The 16,855-nt window shown below is 34.2% G+C and overlaps 3 protein-coding genes across 5 annotated transcripts; 2 read left to right on the forward strand and 1 right to left on the reverse strand.

The window, feature by feature from the left end:
• Positions 1-2,399: 2,399 nt before the first annotated feature.
• Positions 2,400-4,168, reverse strand: CRF1 (cytokinin response factor 1). Its single transcript, NM_117184.4, has one exon. The coding sequence runs from the start codon at positions 3,561-3,563 to the stop codon at positions 2,700-2,702; it is 864 nt and encodes a 287-aa protein (NP_192852.1). The 5' UTR covers positions 3,564-4,168; the 3' UTR covers positions 2,400-2,699.
• A 3,488-nt stretch (positions 4,169-7,656) lies between these two features.
• On the forward strand, positions 7,657-9,731 carry TUF (vacuolar ATP synthase subunit E1). Its single transcript, NM_117185.5, has 6 exons — positions 7,657-7,962; positions 8,078-8,178; positions 8,564-8,720; positions 8,920-9,116; positions 9,221-9,320; positions 9,431-9,731. Exons 1-6 carry the CDS (start codon positions 7,861-7,863, stop codon positions 9,464-9,466), a joined length of 693 nt encoding a protein of 230 aa, NP_192853.1. The 5' UTR covers positions 7,657-7,860; the 3' UTR covers positions 9,467-9,731.
• Positions 9,732-9,941: 210 nt separating this feature from the next.
• AT4G11160 (Translation initiation factor 2, small GTP-binding protein) lies at positions 9,942-14,697 on the forward strand. 3 transcript variants are annotated; one of them, NM_001340702.1, is made up of 9 exons: positions 9,942-10,158; positions 10,541-10,586; positions 11,727-11,859; positions 11,953-12,022; positions 12,130-12,487; positions 12,554-13,036; positions 13,127-13,699; positions 13,781-13,927; positions 14,062-14,645. In NM_001340702.1, the coding sequence occupies exons 2-9, from the start codon at positions 10,560-10,562 to the stop codon at positions 14,494-14,496; spliced, it is 2,226 nt and encodes a 741-aa protein (NP_001319901.1). In that variant the 5' UTR covers positions 9,942-10,158; positions 10,541-10,559; the 3' UTR covers positions 14,497-14,645. The 3 variants fall into 3 exon arrangements, with proteins under 3 accessions (NP_001319901.1, NP_192854.2, NP_001329891.1); NM_117186.5 differs by lacking the exons at positions 9,942-10,158; positions 10,541-10,586 and adding an exon at positions 11,206-11,648 and having other exon boundaries at positions 14,062-14,697; NM_001340703.1 differs by lacking the exons at positions 9,942-10,158; positions 10,541-10,586 and adding an exon at positions 11,307-11,648 and having other exon boundaries at positions 13,127-13,927; positions 14,062-14,676.
• Positions 14,698-16,855: the final 2,158 nt, after the last annotated feature.

The following is a 16,855-nucleotide window of genomic DNA, read 5'->3' on the forward strand; positions in this document are numbered from 1 at the left end:
TGAGTATATAAAATACGTATTGCACATGACCAATTTTTATAACTCTTCAATTTCCATTACGCATCTTCTTTTGATAGGGCCTATACAATAACATTTTGTGTTTTTTTTTTTGCATGAGTACATTAATGCATAAGAATGACAAATGGACATAGGTATGAAACTGGATTTAATTTTTTTCATACTGAAGATGAAACTAGCTCTGCAAATATATGCTAAGTTTGTGCTATTGTGTTTCTGGTTTTGGACTAGGAATATTGGCTTATGTATCTGGTTTTTATGCTGGCATTTAAGAAAAAGTTGGTATCATAGGATCAAAGATTTACATAAATATTTTGTAAGCAGATTTCGTTGTTAGTTGGATATAGTTTTTTAGAATTATTATTGCTTTTATAATCCGAAAACCCAATCACATCGTCCAATTAAGTATTTTAGGATATTTTTTCCTACCTAGGTAAACAAATTCTCTCTTTACGATTTCCATTTTATTTGGATTTGATCAATGTCAAACGATTATTTTGATTTTTTAAAAATGTTTATCACTTACTAAACTTAAGGTATGACGAAATGGAAACATTTGTGTTTTAAATCAGAGCAAAAATATATATTTTGTGCATGCCTACAAGGATTTTGATTTATACATACTTAAAACATGTGTATTATTAAATCGAAATATAAATCACATTTTAGATAACACATTGGTGTTATTATATGAGCTAGATAATTGCAGAGACTCTTGTCCTATTTGTAGCTCCTCCTTCATTTCATTGACCAGAGATTCAAAACTCTCTAAAAACAATTATTTTTAATAGGACATTTTAGCCGTTTTTGTTTGCTCCTCCTACATACTGTTCAAAACTCTTGAAAACCTTTTTTTCCAAACGGACAATGGACCATGGGCTTACAAAGACTTCACGTTTACTACAATACAAACGTACGTGAGTAGATTAAATTTTATACTTTGGACTTGTCACTTGTAAAACTAAAAACCAGACTAAACGGTCCTAGCTGGTCCACATCACTGCCACCAACAATCCAACATGTCAACACAATCCCATAAAAATGAATGTCGTGCTCTCTTATGGGCCTTACCATTTGTGTGGGTTTTGCAGCTCTCAAATCACACTTGAAAAAGACGCTCAACTTCAACTAGAACCTTTTCTCCCTTTTTGAAATTAACACTGACAATGATCGAAATCCCTTTAACTTTGGTCCAATATCTCTATATGATAAGTCACAATGTTACGATGAAATCTTCAGTCTTCGGACAATAAGTTGATTAATGTTTCAAGGTTTCTAATACTAGCTAGGTAAGAAAAAAATAAATAACAAGTGAAGTGCATAGGAATGACACGAGAAGTGTACGTGAAGAGTGAAAACATTCAATAAATTTGTGAGTGAGGATAAATATAAGATTCTATCTATCTATCTCGTGTATTTAATGAGCACTGCAACATTTCATGAGACCTATTGTTATACTAGTCGTCCTCTACGTATACACTACGCATATCTTGTTTACCATTTGAACATTTATGATTTTTACCTCATCATTAGTAATTTATTAGACTATTGCGGTAGTTATTACAATGTCTCACATTGTTTGGGATTAAAAATTTTGGGCATTACATAAAGAATGTAACAATCATTAATTCTTTAAGTAGTGTTTTGGTTAAGTTATATCACATTCCTAATATAGTATCAGAGCCTATGATTGGCCCAACAGACAAATTCCGACAAAAATGGTTTTCCACTTATATAGTCCATACAAGTAGTATGTCTTGTTGTATTTCCGAGATGTTGGACTTGGACTGTTTTTCGTTGGACCGTTTCCCATCTATATTTCAAAAACGCGTATTAGAATATCCTACATCGCTTCAGATTAAAATCTTAGACATAATATAAAAGATATAGCAATCTTTGACTTTTGAGCTAGCTTTTGGATTAGTTAGATCACATTTCTAATAATGGTTATTCCTCGACTAGACCGACTTGATTTTAATTTGTTCGTATATAGGAATGTATGCTCTATGAAAATAGAAATTGTCAATAAAAAAGCTGCCCATTATAAGACATGTCACAGGTATAGAGACTTAAAACGGAAATAGAAAAAGTTACTATAGAGTTAAAAAAGAACAAAAGTTAAAGTACTACTGTATTATAGAAGTTTTTCCACACATGTAGCTTTCTTAAAGTTCAAAATAATATGAGTTGGTATGAATCAAATTCATTTTTTTGCATAGACACTTGCCAGGATTCGATTCTCCCCCACGTGTAATTCTAAAACATTTGCTCCAAAAGTAGAACAATTATGGTTTGCTAATATTGCTATTTGTCAAATAAACCCAATAAAAAGAAAGATTAACCAAAGCTTTTCACAAATTCGGTGATTCCTCGTCACGTGAGACAACACGTGATACGTCAAAAGACCAAAAGAAGAAAGAAAAGTAGTAAAGCGTGAAGAAACTCGTGCGTGTTTTGCCTCCACGCCGTTCATATACAGACGTTACTTAACGGCTAACGCCAAAAAGTTCACCATTTACCATTAGTTTTATTTAAAAATAAAATCACCATTAATTAAGTTACAAAAAAGTTTAATATATTTAACAAATCTTCATTCAAAAAATAAATCGCCGTTTTTTTTTAATCCTCGCCGTCGCCGGTAACAAAACTTCACTAAACGCCGTTAAACGGCCAGTTATTTCTTAAACAGTTAAGACAGGATCCGACCCGAATAAATCCCCAATATCTTGAAAATGGTCCTCAACGTGCCAGCTGGAGAATCCAGACCCAGACCCGAATCCAAACCCGGATCCAAAACTCATATCCGCAAAAAGATTATCTCCAAATAAATCGCCGCCGAAACTTTCACTCATCGACGTCGAGAAACCAAAAACGTCGTCGTCCGAGAACAACGGCGCCGAGAAATCTGAACCGTTAAAAGACGGCTCCTTTTTAACCACAATCTCCGCCGTCGATACACCGACAAACTCCTCTTTAACCGCAGTAGACTCGCCGGAGAACGGAGATTCGAGAACAGAAACCGGCGAACGAAGACATTCTCCACCGCCAATGATAAAATCCGAAACTCCTTTCACCTCCGTCGAAGCTTCTTCAACATTCTCCGTCACCGGAGGAGGAGGGAAGTTAAGCTCTGCGTTAGGACCACGTAGCTGAATAGCTGCGTTATCGTAAACAATGGCAGCTTCCTCCGCCGTGTCAAAAGTACCTAACCAAACCCTAACACGTCTACTCGGATCTCTAATCTCCGCCGCCCATTTTCCCCACGGTCTTTGCCTCACTCCACGAAACTTCCTCGTCGCCGTCGTAACAACCACTGGAACAGTAACAACGCGCTTCTTTCTCTTCTTCTTCATCGGCTTCTCTTTATCAGAAACCACCGAATCAAGCACCACTTCCTTCACGTACTTCTTAACACGACGTCGTTTTGTAGATAATGCATCAAAATCAACTTCTTCTTCTTCGTCGCTTGACGAATCTGTTGCGTAAGGATCAGTAACAGAGATTCGTAAGATTCTTGGGAGAGAAACTTTCTTCTCTGTCTCCATTTTTTAAATCTCTCTCTTTAAAACTGTTGTAATAGTTTTAACTTATGTGTGTTCTTCTTTGTGTCGTGTGTTTATATATAAAGACCAAAGTTAGGAAAAGTAAAGGGCAAAAAAGGAATAAAGAGAGAAAATTGGTAAAACAAGAGATTGATGCTTTGTAACAAGAAGATTTTCCCGGGAAAGTTGAAGAAAGCAGAGAGCTTTTTTAATATATGCTTATGGAATCAAGAGTTTGGTGAAGGAGGACACTAAAGAAGGAGATGCTTTTTTCTTATTTAGGGATGAAATTTCTTTTAAGAAATATTCCTGGGAATTTTTTTTTGCAGCGAAAAGAAAAAGTTTAGAGCAGAAGAAAAGAGTGACAAAAGATGAAGAAGAAGATAAAGAGAGAAGCAGAGCAAAACATGTAAGTGAAGAGAGTGACTCTGAATAGAACAGAGACTTTTATAGGATATTGAAACGGCGGTTGCGGCGTTTTACAATCCTTTTTTTTGTCATTAAGGGAAACAAAATTTGTATTTAATGACCTTGGAGGATGCGGTTTTAGTCTAACCTTTGACCTTAAGAATTTAAATAAATAGCAGTAATCAAGGGTGGTTAATAAATCTAATTAAATTCTTAAAACCTTTCTACGAAGAATCGCTCTTTTTCGTTCAACGACAGGGGTGTTTTGGTCATTTGCTAACTAAGTAAAAACAAATTAGACCGTTGCGGTGTGCAGGTTTTTTTTTTACTTTTTTACCTTTTTAGCAGTCTCTGGTCTTTTTCTACAGCAGGTTTCTGACGTGGCAGAGACGACAACATAGGATGTTACGTCAAAAAAAAACTAACTCCATTCGACTTGTGTGTCTTTTTAACGTTTTTTTGGAGTATTGATTAAATTTCTCTTGTTTTTGACATGAATATTAATTAAAATTTATTTTATTAAAGTATATTTTTGTCCTTTTTAACACTCTTTATAGAAAAACTCTCTTTTTCACTGCATATTTTCACGTGAGTGTTAAACCAGAGAAGAAACAAAGGCCTTTAATATATTGGTTCTTTTAACGTGGACCGTGTTTGGCTTTTTTCAAGATACGTTTTTCTACAAACAAAATATTAAAGTGTTGATTTGGCCAAAATTACAGAACACAGTAATATATGTGAAGTGAAATGGTAAACTCAAAAAAAAAAAAAAAAAAAAAAAAAAAAGAAATGGTAAACTCATTAAGCCACAATTATAACTTCCGAATCAAAATTATCAAGAAAATACAATCCGCAAAAAAAAATTCGTGATGTTATATACTTATATCTAATCACTTCATTTTTTTTAATCAAAACAACTAAGAAAGTAAAATAATATTTTATTAATTCTAGATTTAGAGAGATATTTTTTAAAAGAAAATAAACGCTATTATTCGGTGTTACTACAAACAAATGATACTTAATAGTGATACACATTTATTTATTTGTCTCATTTTTACTGGAAAGTAATTTGCTTTATAAGAATGAAGTATTTGCCTTATACCCTAAGGCCTAAGCAATATATGGATGTGATTAGTAACATATATGTTATGATTGATTTAATTTGAGGTATGGATGTTATATTCATAGTTAGCTTAAAAATATTGCTAAGTAAGAATTCATTTAAACTTTAGAGTTCGCGTTTTGTTGAGTATTAATGGTTGAGTTACAAGTTTTAGTTATCACTTCTGGAAACTTTATCTTACTATATAGTATTGTGTAAGAAAGCTCATCTTCTGTATACATTGGATGATATACTTATTCATGCTAAGCAAGAACTAAGAAAATAATTTACACAGCAAAAAATAATATTACAATTTATAACTATGTTGATAGCGGCAAAAGCTGAAATCTTTGTAATTCATCACCTTCACGGGGTACACACGACTCTACTAAAATAATTCATGTAAAATCTTGAGTCACCGATATCCACACGTGTCCCTTATGTTTAAATTTTAAAATGTGGATATTGCTTTTCCTAAATTTGGTTAGTATCTCTGACTAGTGACTATATAAACTTTTAGTTACTTATCTTAGCCGATTGGATAAATTTGGCTGACAAGTTTATAATAAAAAAAAAACCACTTCGTTTTAGTTTGTTATCTTGATGTTATTACATAGACAAATTGAGGTTTTGGCCTAAAATCATGTTAAAAAAGACATCAAATAAAACATCAAACCCCATTTTTGAAAACAAGTTAGCTACCCAATCATTTGAGAGTCCAATAAAAGTGGTAGTAATAGAAACTAGGTTTTCAAAGTTTCTTCGTGAGAATAAATAGCATATGATTAAAGGTAATGATGAGCCTTCTTCATGACACGAAAATAAAACAAAATAAGTAATGATGTGCCCTTGGTCCATGTAATATTATGATTATGACAAAATCATAGAGAAAGTTTTTTTAATAGCGGTAAATTACGATAATCGTAATAATGTATACTTAGGTTTTGAATAATGACTCAACCGCACATTACCGTGCGTTTTAAGTAGTAACAACTTTTTTTTAATATATATATATATATATTTTTTTTATTACTATTTAAACCACACCAGATTTTATCTGCAGTTGAACCGTACATTTTCATCGAAGCCTTAAAACATATTAGCTCACGTTATTGGGAGATGTAGCTATCGATATGGATTAATGGCTTAGGAAGTAAGAGTTTGATTAATTTTGAACCAAGTATAAGAAAAAAAAGAGACCGTACGGATAAATGTCGAAGAATATAAGGACAAGAGTTGGACGTTAGCTAGTAGGAAGTGGGCCTCACTTACCGCTCGCACCGTTAGTCCCGCAAACGGCGCCGTTCTCTCGTTTCGAGCCATCATCCCACTTGTTTGTTGTTTCATGTGACTTCTTCGTCTCGAGGCAAACTTGACTCTTCTTCACTTTCGCTTAATTACCCATTTGTCTGCCAACATCTCTTTTGGCTATATACTCATGAAACTTTAAAAAATCTTCTTATTTGTATGTTCGAAACTCCCTGAAAGTTTCAGTCTTCTTATGTATGACAAGAATCGCGAGAGACTATGCAATGAACCTAATCAAATATAACTCTTCTCAAGAAATGATATGAAAAAGATTCATGAACATAAGAGTTGGTCCTTGGAAAGCGACCTCTTCAAGTCTTCATTAATTAGACATTGATTCAGGTGCTTAGGAGTTAGGACAATGTAAATTAATAAACAAAGGTGGTGCTTAAGGCGGTCCATGACGTTGTAGAAAGTATTTTTTTTTCGTATAAGCCGACTATATACATATGTGTTTTTCATTTACTTATCGCAAATAAGAAACACACACTAATCAACTATTTGTAAATTCAAATTCACCAAAATTATTTATGTTATATGTTGAACCTACGAAACTCATAGACACAGAATAAAACATAAGTGAAAAGACTGAATTAAACACTTACTTATAAGTGAAAAGACTGAATTAAAATAACAAAGAATTATCAATAGTATTTTTAATAAAATTAAACATTTAAAAAATAAACTTATTTGAGGACGTAACCTAAAAATCTCTATATAGTTGTTTTTGACGAATATGAGTTTTATTATAAGACTAATTTTTCCAAGAGATAAATTTATAAAAAATATTAAATACGTAATATTTTTTAACTCCAATAAAATATTGTAATTTCAAACCAAATATTTATTAATTAAAATGTGTAATGAGATACTTACATATCATCTAGACAAGTTGAGATTTTCTTTATAGGGTTTTGTAAAAATTTGATGATTTTTAACAAGAAGAAATCCATAGGAACTAATAATAAAAAATACAATGCAATGATATTTAAAAAAACAACAACTGCATTGCAGTGAATTTCATCAAAATCCATTAAAACATTTCCAAACTCAAATAGAAACAACTTCAAAACCTTAATCCAAAATGTTATAGATAGATATGCAATAGCTCTTAGGCCTAGTACATAGCTAGATCTTGTAACTCGTGAAGGCAAATGATTGGGACGTTGGTTCGGTTCTAGTGGTCGGGCTCAGCCTGGCGGAAAAAATTGTTATGGGTCTAAGGCCCATAAAGTGGCCCAGAAATAAACTCGTCGTATTTACACACGTTGTCGTTTCTCTTATCTTCTAGAAAACTGTATCCCGTTTTTGTTCTTGTACTCTACACAAACAGACAACTTCAAATTACTCAACACCACGTCGTGAAAATCCGATCTACGTCTCTGTCTCTCTCCAATCTCTCTGCGCCACAGAATTGTGCGATTTACGAAAATCTCTGAAACCTCCGATCGTTAACGGCGACCGCCGATTTTCCCGGTAAAAATGAACGACGGAGATGTATCGAGGCAGATCCAGCAGATGGTGAGATTTATCCGCCAAGAAGCGGAAGAGAAAGCAAACGAGATCTCGGTTTCTGCTGAAGAAGTATGATCTTTAGTGTTTCTGTTTCCATTTATCAGATCTTATGATATGAATCTCTAATTCAATCGTAAGCGGTTTATCTGATTGTTATCGATTTGGTTTATTTGAATAATCGTAGGAATTCAACATTGAGAAACTCCAGCTTGTTGAGGCGGAGAAGAAGAAGATCAGGCAAGATTATGAGAAGAAGGAGAAGCAAGCTGATGTTCGCAAGAAGATGTGAGTTTTCTGATTTCAATTTTTTTGATCTTGGTTAAGTTTTAAGTTAGATCGCTTGTTCTGGATTACAATATCTCTGAACTTTGAAAAAATTAGAAGTTTATGATTTATAGATTTGAAGTTTTGACTTGATTGATTTCAAACTTGTAATTTTCTTCATTGATGAATAAGAAACATAGTCTGGTTTAGTCTAATCGGCAAAACTGAAGACTAATTTAGCAATTAGTCTGATGTAAGATTATGGTGTAGTAGTGTACTGTGTTGATCTAGCTTTCAAATTCTCTAATATTGTTAGTTCTCTGTGAAAATTATGTTGATCTTGTTCATTTACTGTGTTATCGTGTATTACTTTGCCAGAAAATAACTGTCATACATGTTTTTTCAGTGATTACTCTATGCAGCTAAATGCATCAAGGATCAAAGTTCTTCAAGCGCAAGACGATATTGTCAATGCCATGAAAGACCAAGCAGCTAAGGATCTTCTGAACGTTAGTCGCGATGAGTATGCCTACAAACAGCTCCTCAAGGATCTAATTGTTCAGGTTGGTACTTAAAACAAATCCCTGATGCATTCAAATAAATATTTGATATTTGGAACTTTTTTTTGTATATCCTACTGGAGATTATGTAATCGTGTCGGATGGCAATCTTTTTTTGTGTGTTTTGATCCGTTCTGCTGATGTCATTTTGCATTTCGAATACCTTTTGGTCTGTTAAAGATTCTCTCTTGAATTGTTGCAGTGTTTGCTTCGGTTGAAAGAACCTTCTGTGTTGTTGCGTTGTCGTGAAGAGGACTTGGGTTTAGTGGAAGCTGTACTTGATGACGCAAAGGAGGAATATGCTGGTAAAGCAAAGGTTCATGCCCCAGAGGTTGCTGTTGACACAAAAATATTCCTTCCCCCTCCTCCTAAATCTAATGATCCTCATGGTCTCCACTGGTAAAATTTCATGTTTCTCATCATTACTTTACATTTAAATTTTTATAAAAGAACATTATCAGTGTTTAGATCCGGTTTGATAGTGTATTTTGAACATGTAATAGCTCTGGAGGTGTTGTGTTAGCTTCTCGTGATGGGAAAATCGTGTGCGAGAACACACTTGATGCGCGTCTTGATGTGGCATTCCGTATGAAACTCCCAGTGGTATGAAAAACAAATTCTCTACCGCATAGATTACTTGTTATGATCCATCACTCACTGTCTAGGTTTACTTTTTTACTTTGGTTCTCTGATTCACTCATTGTTGTTAACAGATCCGTAAGTCGTTGTTCGGCCAAGTTACTGCCTGATGAAAGAAAGGAAAAGAGAAAAGAGATTATTCAAACCGGTTTGCGTTTGGTTATTTACCTATTTTGGGAGAGATTTCTCTTTGTTGTGATTCTTTGTATTTTGCAAAATCTTACTTTGGTGCCAAACCCATCGAACGCTTCTTTTTTTCGAATTCCTTTTTTTCATTCCTCCTCGAATGTGTGTTATCATGGCTATACAAATAAATAAAATGAAAGACTTCTTTTCTTTTTCTTCACTTTTTCTATTCAATGTCTATGCTTTATACTAGTGGTTTTTCGTCATCATAGATAAACACTTAATTCATAAAAAGACCCTTGAATTTTTATTATAAGGTTAGCAATTTATCCAACACGATCCTGAAAATCGTCCATCCTAGTATTTTTTTCGTCTAAACACCTTTAATTGCGGAGTTTTGATAAGTTTTTAACAGAAAAAAACTCGAATAAGATATTTTTTTGGTTTGGGCTAAAATTGTTATAGACTTGGCCCTTGGGTTTTATCCCAAATACATTTTAGGTATCACAAACAAGAAAAACATAGAAGTAAAAAACTAGAAGTTTTTTGCGCTTTTGATCTTTGTCCTTTTTTCTACAAGTTTTTTCTCCAGACTAATCTCCTCACGATTGTCTGAAGACAAGAGTCTACAAGACCGGAGATTCACCGTTCGACAATAATTTCCGTACCTTTCAAGGTTAGATGTTCTTGCGCTTAATTTGACTTGTGTTCTTTTTGTGAATTTTGGATGCGCGCACAAGGTGTTTGTTCATTTGCCTAGACAAAGTAAAATTGATTTAGTTATTCTTCTCATTCATCTTCTATAGTATTTGTACTTGAGCCAATCATTATTCATCTTTGGTGCAATCTGAATCTGACCCATTTGAGCTGTTTTGTCTCCTTGTTCAAATTTTGTGTGAATGTGTGTAAAGAACGCAGAATCTAATAGAAGCTTCTCTTTAGGGTTTGGGTTGTTAGGACATGCGTTTCATCCTCTCAAATTTTGATTTTGTTTCTTTTAATGAACTCAAGGGTTAGTTTGATGCTTATCAAATTGAGGGTTTTTGTTTTGGATGCAGAGACTGATTTGACATATGAATGACGTCGAGGCACTTAGGCAAGAAGGTGCTCTTTTTATACTCTTTACCTTTTTTTTTTAGTGAATTTCGTCGAGTGTTTCTGAAGAATTTCAGCGAAAAGTTTGTAGCTTTAGCTTCCATTTCGTTACTATTTTCTGGTATTTTTCCCAAGATATGCATAGCTTTAATGCAAATTCTTGGTGTATTTATGTTTGCTGGTTTGATTAGAAGTTATGGATGATGGATGATTATTAAATGTTGTATTCTTAGTTCTCATGCTGTTTATTTATTGGGGTTTAGGCCTTTAGCTTGGATTTAAAAGTCTATCTGACATTTTATAGTGAAGCAAATTTGCATATGTATGAATGTGACTAGACATACGAGTATGCGTTTATCATTGTCTAAGCTATTGGTATTTTAAATTCTTGATGTGAAATATTACTATTTCGGCTGTCTTTCGAATTGTTGATTCTAAAAATCGTTAGACGCTACTCTGCCGGTGAAGTAGCGCTTAGCGCCTAGACGGTCGAAACGGGGATTAATCGGGGCCTAGGCGTTAAAGTAAACTATAATGAATTTATATTGTTTTATAAGAAATTTTATGAAATTTATTATATTATAAGTGAAGTTGTGATGTGAAGTTATGTTGGTCCTGTGGCTTTCTGCTCAAATTTTATTGCTACAGCCCTTGGTTCGATACTTTTCACGCTAAAAAAATCGAATTTCCCCCACTTAAATGATAGGGGCAAAATTGTAATTTAAAAATGTTGGGGTCATCTTCTTCCTCAAAACCCTATTCGCTTGTTTGATCGTTTTTTCGCTTATACTCAATTTTTTTCGTTTTTATCCGCTTGTTTGATCGTTTTCTCACGTAATCAAACCAAAATAACACAGATCTACCACTAAAATACATATTCATGATCAAAAAGAAGATAATTAAGTAGATTCTCATGAACGCCGATTTGTTCACCGATTGAGCCAAAATCGCGGCGGTCCACGCAGAAATAGCGCTTTTTTCGACGCCTAGTCGACCGATTAGTCCGATGTTTAGAAGCGTTTGTTTTAGAGAATAATTATGCCTTCATTTTTGTCAAGTTTGTTTGGTTTGGTGAGTAGTAGTTACACAATGTTCTTATTGCTTTGCATATGTTTATGGATGTCTCAAGAAACTTTATGAAATTTGCAGGGCATTCAAGCCTCTTTTAGAATAGGTTTGGTTCTTCCTCGAGTAGTAGCATCTACAGAGAGACAGATTTCCTCTACGGTTTTAAAAAGAGCTTCTGAAAGTGTCTCTTTTTCATTCGCTCCGTACATAAATGGTAAGTGTCACTCACAGGCGATTACAATTTTTCTTAGATTGTTAGAAAATGAATTAGAATAACGAGTAATCTCACCCTTTTGTTCATGTTTAGGGTTTGGTTTTAGTTCGTTATCAAATTGGTCTCGTAGTTATGAATCTTTCCCTACTGAAACATCCATAAGGTAAACCATTCGCCTAGACTTTTCTGTCATTTCTCTCTTAAATTTCATCCTCAGAGCACTCACTATGTGAATGTTTGCTGGCTTGGGTTGTGTTTCTTCTTGAACAGGTATTTTCATGCGAGTCGAGAAACATTGGCGAAAAGAAAAGAGGATGCTGATCGACTGCTGAGTCATCGTGAACGCAAGAAACAGACTGTGAAAACGAAAGGAAAGTTCTCAAAACGGGAGAAAAAAACAGATAAGCCACCTGTTGAAGCTCCTTATGTGCCTCCTAGGCTGAAAAGATTGGCAAAGGGATTGCCTGGGAAGACTGTCGACATATTTGAAGGGATGACACTACTTGAGCTCTCCAAGCGTACTGGTGAGTCTGTGGCGGTTTTGCAGAGCATTCTCATTAATGTTGGGGAAACTTTTAGTTCAGAATTCGACACAATCAGTGTTGATGTCGCCGAGCTTCTTGCTATGGTAAGGTGATTCTACCTCTAGTCCAAGATAATAGATTTCACAGGTCAATTAACTCATCCTTTGCAGGAAATCGGGATCAACGTAAGGAGGCAACATTCTACAGAAGGATCTGAGATTCTTCCACGGCCTCCAGTTGTAACCGTAATGGGCCATGTCGATCATGGAAAAACCTCGTTGCTGGATGCTTTAAGAAACACCTCTGTTGCAGCAAGAGAAGCTGGTGGAATCACTCAGCACGTGGGTGCTTTCGTGGTAGGCATGCCGGATTCTGGCACTTCAATCACATTCCTCGACACACCTGGCCATGCCGCTTTCAGCGAGATGCGAGCTCGGGGAGCTGCTGTGACTGATATAGTCGTCTTGGTGGTTGCTGCTGATGATGGGGTAATGCCGCAGACACTCGAGGCTATTGCGCACGCTAGATCAGCGAATGTTCCGGTTGTGGTTGCGATCAATAAATGCGATAAACCTGGAGCTAATCCGGAAAAAGTTAAGTACCAGCTCACGTCTGAGGGGATAGAGCTTGAGGATATTGGAGGAAATGTTCAGGTGAAAGATAATCCGGGTTGGTTCGGTTTAATATGGTTTTTGTTGCAATTTGGACTTGGTTTGTTAATATGATTTGACTTGTTGTTTCAGGCTGTTGAGGTATCTGCAGCGAAGAGTACAGGGCTAGACAAATTAGAAGAAGCTCTGCTTCTCCAAGCTGTGGATATGGACCTGAAAGCACGTGTGGATGGACCAGCTCAAGCATATGTGGTGGAGGCTCGGCTTGACAAAGGCCGTGGACCGTTAGCCACCATTATTGTAAAAGCCGGAACTTTGGTTAGGGGTCAGCATGTAGTCATTGGGTGTCAGTGGGGAAGACTCAGGGCTATTCGGGACATGATCGGTAAGACAACAGACCGAGCAACACCAGCGATGCCCGTCGAGATTGAAGGGCTTAAAGGTCTTCCAATGGCTGGCGACGATGTGATTGTGGTGGAATCAGAGGAACGCGCAAGAATGCTGAGCGAAGGGAGGAAAAGAAAATATGAGAAAGATCGGTTGTTGAAAGCAGAGGAAGCGAGATTAGAGGAAGCAGCAGCGAGATTGGAAACAGAGTCTGAAGAAGGGTTTGTTCGGGTTGAATTACCGATAGTAGTGAAATCAGATGTGCAAGGGACTGCACAGGCTGTTGCTGATGCGTTAAGAACATTAAATAGCCCACAGGTACGTAAAACGGAAATATTGGTTTATGGTGATTGTGGCTTATTGTTTTGTGAATTTGCCTATTGTTTATATTGTGGATAGGTGTCTGTGAACATTGTTCATAGCGGAGTGGGAGCAATATCTCACTCTGATTTGGACTTGGCACAAGCTTGCGGTGCGTGTATTGTTGGGTTTAACGTTAAGGGTGGAAGTACTGGTAATCTTTCTGCGGCTCAAGGCAGCGTCAAGGTATGCCGTTCTGTTATAAAGAATTCATACGTATATAGCTTTGATAATTTCCATTGCCAACTTGTGCGTTGGCGTTCACATTCATATCATGGAGATAGCGTTTAACATTGTAACCGATGGTAATCTCTTATTAGGTATTCCATCACCGTGTGATATACCATTTACTCGAAGACATCGGGAACTTGATCGTAGAAAAAGCACCAGGAGTTTCGGAGATGGAGGTGTCTGGTGAAGCCGAGGTACTTAGCATATTCAAGATCTTAGGAAAGAGAAGAACCGAAGAAGATGGAGTAAACATCGCAGGTTGCAAAGTGATGGATGGTCGGGTATGTAGAAGCGGACTCATGAGGCTGTTACGAAGCGGAGAAGTGGTCTTCGAAGGCTCGTGTGCGTCGCTGAAACGGGAGAAACAAGACGTGGAACAGGTCGGGAAAGGGAACGAGTGTGGGCTTGTGTTTGGAGATTGGAATGATTTTAGAGTGGGAGATGTGATTCAATGCATGGAACCAGTCATTAGAAAACCTAAATTCATATCCTCTGAGAGTGGAGCTGTGAGAATTGAATGCTGAGAGAGCTACTAAACCGTAAAACTCCTAAATCAATTAAATCTGATTGTTTAGGATATTGATTTTTGGTCTTACGCTGATGATTATTTCTTTTGTTATACTAGAAAACTGTCTTATTATCAAAAGAAATTCATAGGTAATAAAAGTTTGGTAACTTTGTTAAAATGCCTTCTTTGTTTCAAGATCAATAAGAACAGACTTCCCACGGTTGTGCTATGTAGGTCACCGTGATGTTAAACCCACGGATGTCTTTGGTTAGGTCTCTATAATAGTCAAGTCTTGTATATCAAAAAAAGTAAAGAAAAACAAAATGTAGCATGTCTACAAAGTCTTTTTAGAGTCTATGAAACTTTTGAAATTTTAAAACATGATATCACTTTGAATAATTCTTTTTGTTCTTACATTTTGTTGTTGTTGTTGAAACTCGATAAAAAAACAAATGGTAGACTTCAAAAGTCTATGAAACTTTTGAGCTTTTCAAAATATGATAAAACTTTGAATTATTCTTTTTGGTCTTACATTTGTGTTTTATTGAAACTCGATAAACAAAAAAACTGTAGACTTTTGAAATTTTCAAACATGTTAAAATTTTGAATTTTTCTTTTTGTTCTTACATTTATTTTTTATTTTTTATTTATTTATTGAAACTCGATAAAGAAAACAAAGTGAAGTAGTCGACCAACCCTTTCTCAGATGGAATGGTTTTGAGAATAACTTAATGATGATATAAATATGTATATGTGATTCATATATTGTAGTGAATTTTTATTCCACTTGTAAACTAAGGGTGTGACTGAGAGTAATTAGAAGAAAAGGGAAGAAAAGGAATGAGAAGAGTTCAGAAGAAAAGAAAAGTGAAAGTGAGAAGAAAAATTTATATCATGTATATATGGGTGAATTTTTTAACTTGTTTCTACTAAAAGTAGAAGAATTGAGAAGAATTTGGTGGACAATAAATTCTTTCTAGTAACTGGGAATATTTGGTTTTCTTCTCGTTTCTTTTCCTCTATACAAGCTTTCCAGTCACACCCTAAATCTACAATAGCAAAGTCAACCAACCCTTTCTCAGATGGAATGGTTTTGACAGTAATATAATGATATATATATATATATGATTTATATATTCTAGTTAATTTTTATTCTACTTGTAAACTAAATCTACAATAACAAAGTCAACCAACCCTTTCATAGTTGGAACTTGGAATAGTTTTTAAAAACTCCGCCTAGCCTGATTATTTCCCGTTTAATCGATAGGCCTACTCTATCCACATAGATTAATGATTAATCCTTTAAAAAATCAGTTATTTTATTACTTTCCGTTTAATCTGATTTCTTTCTGATTAATCTTCGTCTAATCTTACATATCCTAACTACTTTTAGATTGCAAGTATAAAACAATTTTTCTTTTTGCTATTTAGTCATTTAATTAGAAAGTTTTTGATGTTTTACAATAACTTAAGTTCAAAATTTTAATAAAAATCATAAATTTTGTCTTAAATCTATAGTTTTATGTATCTATATTATTAATTGGGAAGCATTGTGTGAACTATAAAATTGTAAGGGTAGTTTAAAATTAACTAAATGAATTTTTGCATGGGTAATTTAGTAAATTAACAACTAGTACAACTAAATAAATATCTTGGATTTTGTTCTTTTAAAAAATTAAATTTAAAATCAATAAATTTGTAACTACCCAATATTTTCAGAAATCATTTAAAAACGTTTCCATAACATATCAGACTATTTTAATTCGAATTGTATATATGTAAATTTATTTATTTTGGTAATATGTTATTAGATAATTCAAAAATTTCAATCTAATTTAATAACAAATAATCATTTAGTTTAGATTTTAAACAATTTCCTTAACAAAACTATGTTAATTGTTTCTCATTAGTACACTTAAAAAGAAGATTTTAAATTATGATTTAGCATATTCAAAAGATAATTTTTGGATTTTAGATTTGTAAATATCTAGAAGATATTATGAGTATAGATTAAAATATTTAACATTTTAATTAGAATTTAAATCATATAAACTTTTCAAGTATTTTTTTAAACATGTAATTTTCATTATTTTTAAACAAGTAATTTTCATTATTTTTAATGCTATGCATATATTCACATTGCCTCACAATCAATCTAGAATATCGATTCTTTAAAACAATAGATAGAGATTCATAAGTAAATTACTTCATGTTCTAATGAGTTTATCTCCTAATATTACTATCTATTTATGCGTATTCTTATGGATTTTTCTTTCAGGCTAAACACTAGATTACAAGAAACTAGATTATAGTTATACAATCTTAAACAATAAACAAAACAAATATAACTTAATTTAATTTTTTATTTTTAACTA

Source organism: Arabidopsis thaliana, chromosome 4, assembly GCF_000001735.4.
Source record: "Arabidopsis thaliana chromosome 4, partial sequence".
Classification (NCBI taxonomy): Eukaryota; Viridiplantae; Streptophyta; class Magnoliopsida; order Brassicales; family Brassicaceae; genus Arabidopsis; species Arabidopsis thaliana.